The following is a 4,431-nucleotide window of genomic DNA, read 5'->3' as shown; positions in this document are numbered from 1 at the left end:
TCAATATTCAATAAATTTCATTTATCGTCTTCTGGTTGGCCTTGTTTTCTTCATAATAACAGGCTATTCAACTAGCAAACACTCAATATGACTCAAGGAAGAAATGTAAACTGATTTGTCTGTCTTCGTCAAAATAGCCCATTAGAAAGATTACAAAATGCGCATAGGCTTATCGCCTATTGTTTATTGGGCGACAGAACAAAAATGGTTAATATGAACCTTTAAATGAAAATAAATTACAAAATATGTTTGTAACAATATGTACATAAGTTACTTGTCAGGTGTTGTTCACAAAAATAAGCATTAGATGAATAGTTGCCATTTAAACTGTTATGTTTCATCCGTCCCACCCCTGTGTTTCAACCGTCCCGCACAGGCGGGACGATTGAAACAAAGCACAACTCCCGTTCAAAGTCATATTTTCCTTAAATCATTCTATATTTGTACCGAATAACACATGATACTAAGAGAACACATATGTGAGTTGTTAATCACAAAAAAATAAAAAATCTATCTGTAACCTAATCTTAGAAAACGACATTTATCTGAAAAGTGTTTCAACTGTCCCGCCTCTCCCCTACTATTGGTTGTATTTTGTGAATAAAATATGCAATGTGTCCTGTATCATAGCTACATGTATGACCTTTGCAGCAAAAAAACCCGCGTGAAAATCGGTTCGGTATTCAGTGAGATATGATTAATTAAATGTGCTGACACCTGCCAAACAGATTACACTGAGCGGAGCGGTTGACCGGTTTAAGATGGCGGCCCATAGGGCGTCTACTAGTGATGTTATATGACACTGAAGCTTCGATGCGCGTATCACACAAGCGAAACAATTTCTAGTGAAGCCCCGTATCGGGGTGTGTTTTGGTTTACTAGAGTCACGTGATCGATGACAAACGAAGCCTCACTTTCTGTCCAGTCACGTGCGCGTTTCGCTTTGGGTGTCAGAAGGCTCGAACTCCAGATCGTGTTTAACGAGTCATTGTTGCCTTGGTATGGTTAATGGGTTTGAGAGGAGAGTGCTGCTGTACTTTGAAAGTTAATCAATATATTACATTTAAATAAGCTAAATTTATTTTTCGCTACTTAGGCTATTATTTTTTGTTATTGTGACTTTTTGTTTTTGTAAAATCTTTGCACTTTTTGGTGATTTTAGATAATTTGGTGTTGGTATTTGGGTTTAGGGTGGGATTAGGGGAGAGGGGATTGGGTGTTGGTGTTTGGTGAATGGTTTGTATTTAGAGCAATGGCAACAGCCAAAAATAATAAAAATAATAAAAAACTTTATCAACTTTCTGTCATTCCAAACAGTTGATTAAGCACTATCAGTGACAAGTCTCATAAGCACATTTAATAACAGATGATCCTATCAGACAATGTCCTTATTCAGAGAGAGAAGGCCTACATTAGATCTTATTGAATCATATGCTCATTTTTATTTTAATTGTCACACTTTAATGGATAAAATAATTTATTTAATGGACAAATCAAACACAAATATGTAATGTTTTTTATTTGTACACATAACATTGAAACTATGGAGTGTGTTGTGGTTGCTTCATCTGCCAGAGCTTCTAACACAGGCTTCTGGCTGCTTTATTTTAAATAACCACCAGATGGCGCTGTTCTCGACACTCTCGAAGCTTTGAATCTTTTCCCGGAACAGTCAGGGGAAAGCCTCAGTGATTCATGAGGCTTCATTTCTACATCCCTAGCGTCTACCTCAGGGGTATTCAACTAAAATTTAAAGAGGTCCAGTTAGAGAAAATTTCTTGAAGCAAAGGTCCGGAAGATCATAATGTCTAACTATTTAGTGTCATATATATTCAAGTAGCCTAGTAGTTGTAACAACATCTGCATGTAATCAATACCTGACTGACAAATCAAATTAATTCAGTAAAATTCAAAAACTTTTTGACAATATTTATTGTCACATAACATAGGACTGAACATATATGAATGACTGTAGTAGATATGTATAATATTCTCTCATTAACTATATAAAAGTAGGGCTGCATTTCAAAATAAGAAAATAAATAAAATGTGAAAATTGTGCATGTTCAAAAAAAGTGCTTAACTTCAGAATAATAAAAGGGAGGAAAATGTCCCCTTTTCTGTTTCACATATTGACTCAACAGTCTCAACCAATTTTACAGATAATAAATCTCAACACATCTTAACAATTGAACAGTTTTAGAGTATCACTTTCTTCCCATCTTATATCCCACTCCCCCACTTTTTTGCTCAGTGAGAGAATTGAGCTCTAGCTTGTCTTGCCAGGATTTTAAACCTGGGCTTGAATGGAGTCAGGGCCATTCTCATACACATGTGAAGGTGCTCATTCGTGAGCCTGGAACGATATTTATTTTTGATAAAGTTCATTGTGGAGAAAGCTGCTTCGCAGTTGTATGTGGAGCCAAACATGGTCAAGATGTATAGGGCTACTTTCCTCAGACCTGGAAAAGCTGTCTCAGGGACCATTTGGAGCCAGAAAAGGGAAGGGTCAGTTCTTACAAACTGCTCTTTCAGGGCCACATCTGCTTGGAGATCAACCAATTGCATCTGGAGAGGCCCAGCATTTACCCATTTAAAGTGCTGTGTGACTTCCTTCGAGAACCCCCTGACATCTGTGATCAGAAATGGATTCTGAATGAACATGGTGAGCTGCTCTCCAAAGCTGAAGCTGTCAAAACGGTTGCTGAAGTTTACAATCAGCTTATCAATAAAGTTAACAAAAGAAGACAAATCTCTCTGTCCCTGAACCTGTTCCTGCACTGCTGGGAAGTGTACACAGTCTCCCTGCAGGTCTTCCTTGAAAACCTCAAGTTTCCTCTGAAAGGAGCGGGCAGCTGTCATCAGTTCACAAATTGAATTGTCCTTGCCCTGTAACCTCAAATTCACTTCATTCAGATGTGAAGTGATATCAACCAAAAAGGCCACATTATCCATCCATTTCTCATTTTCTATAAAGAGAGAAAACTGTGTTGCCTTCTGACTTCTTAGCTCTGCCAAAAAAGATGCTAATTCCCTCCTGATGGACCAAAAGCGCGCTAACACCCTGCCTTTGCTGAGCCATCTCACATTGTTGTGCAGCAAAAGATCATCAGCATTGGCATCAACTTCTCTGAGGAATTCCCTAAGCATGCGATGCTGGTAGGAAGAGGATGCTCTGAGAAAATTGATCATTTTCATCATTGTATTCATCACCTCAGCATGCTCATCTGACAGGGAGGCACAGAGGACAGATTGATGAATGATGCAATGGTAAGCTATGAGCTCAGGATTGTCCTCTTTCAGTCTTGCTACAGCTCCTTTCTCTCTCCCTATCATAGCAGGGGCTCCATCTGTGGTTATTGAAACCACTTGTTTTGGCTCTATTCCTCTTTTTGTTAACATCTCCTTAATGACCAGGTAGATGTCTTCTCCTCTTGTACTGGTCTGAAGGGGAGTGACACCTAACAGGTCTTCACAGAATGCTTTCTGGTCTGTGTTGAAAAACCTGGCATACACTAACAGCTGAGCATTGTCACACATGTCAGTGGACTCATGCACAGCTAAGCCTACACATGGTGCCTTATGCATGGCTTCATCTAGCTGGGTTAGCACATCCTGAGTTAATATTTCACTTTTCTCTGTGGCAGATGATGCTGACATGGGTATTTGCTTTATTTTATCACAAAGCTCTTGTTTTTGTTTTCCCTCAAGTAGTGTTTCAGCTACTGCACTCATGCATTCTTTGACAACCCCTCCATCAGTAAATGGCTTTTTGTGTTGACCCAAAATCCAAGCAACTCTGAGGGAACACTCATGAGCACGTTGTTGGGCAGTGAATGTGTGGCTCAGGATCCTGGTGGACTGGTCATATTGGGCTCTGAGACTACTTATTTTCTGTGATCTTAATTCAGATTTGAGTGGGTATGTTTGTTCATAACCTTTATGTTTTGTCTCATAATGGCGTTTCACATTGCCACTTTTAATAAGTGCCACGGTTTCTGAACATATGAGACACACTGGTTTAGTGCTCCCAGTCGGAAGTAACAGAAATGAGTCTGTCCATTCTGGATTAAATGCTCTATTTTCACTGTCCACTTTTCTTTTTTTGGAGAGCGCCTTATTTTTTTGTTCCTTATTTTTCTCTACCTTTCTCCGTCTCACTCTTCTGTATCTCTCCCTTTCTCCGTCTCACTTGTCTTTTCCTCAACTTTCTCCGCCTCACTCGTCTGTATCTCTCCCTTTCTCCGCCTCACTCGTCTGTATCTCTCCCTTTCTCCGCCTCACTCGTCTGTATCTCTCCGCCTCACTCGTCTGTATCTCTCCCTTTCTCTGCCTCACTCTTCTGTATCTCTCCCTTTCTCCGTCTCACTCTTCTGTATCTCTCCTTTTCTCCGTCTCACTTGTCTGTATCTCTCCCTTTCTCCGTCTCAC

General features: G+C 39.7%; 1 protein-coding gene across 1 annotated transcript; it reads right to left on the bottom strand.

Moving 5' to 3' along the window:
• Positions 1-2,250: 2,250 nt before the first annotated feature.
• On the bottom strand, positions 2,251-3,660 carry LOC308690347 (SCAN domain-containing protein 3-like; the record flags this gene model as incomplete). The annotated part of the gene is made up of 1 exon (XM_081364751.1): positions 2,251-3,660. The coding sequence occupies one exon, from the start codon at positions 3,658-3,660 to the stop codon at positions 2,251-2,253; it is 1,410 nt and encodes a 469-aa protein (XP_081220877.1).
• Positions 3,661-4,431: the final 771 nt, after the last annotated feature.

This window comes from Scardinius erythrophthalmus (assembly GCF_964197995.2).
Source record: "Scardinius erythrophthalmus genome assembly, chromosome: 5".
In the NCBI taxonomy this organism is placed as follows: Eukaryota; Metazoa; Chordata; class Actinopteri; order Cypriniformes; family Leuciscidae; genus Scardinius; species Scardinius erythrophthalmus.
Note: the sequence above shows the minus strand (reverse complement) of the source record. Positions and strands in the feature narration are given on the sequence as shown.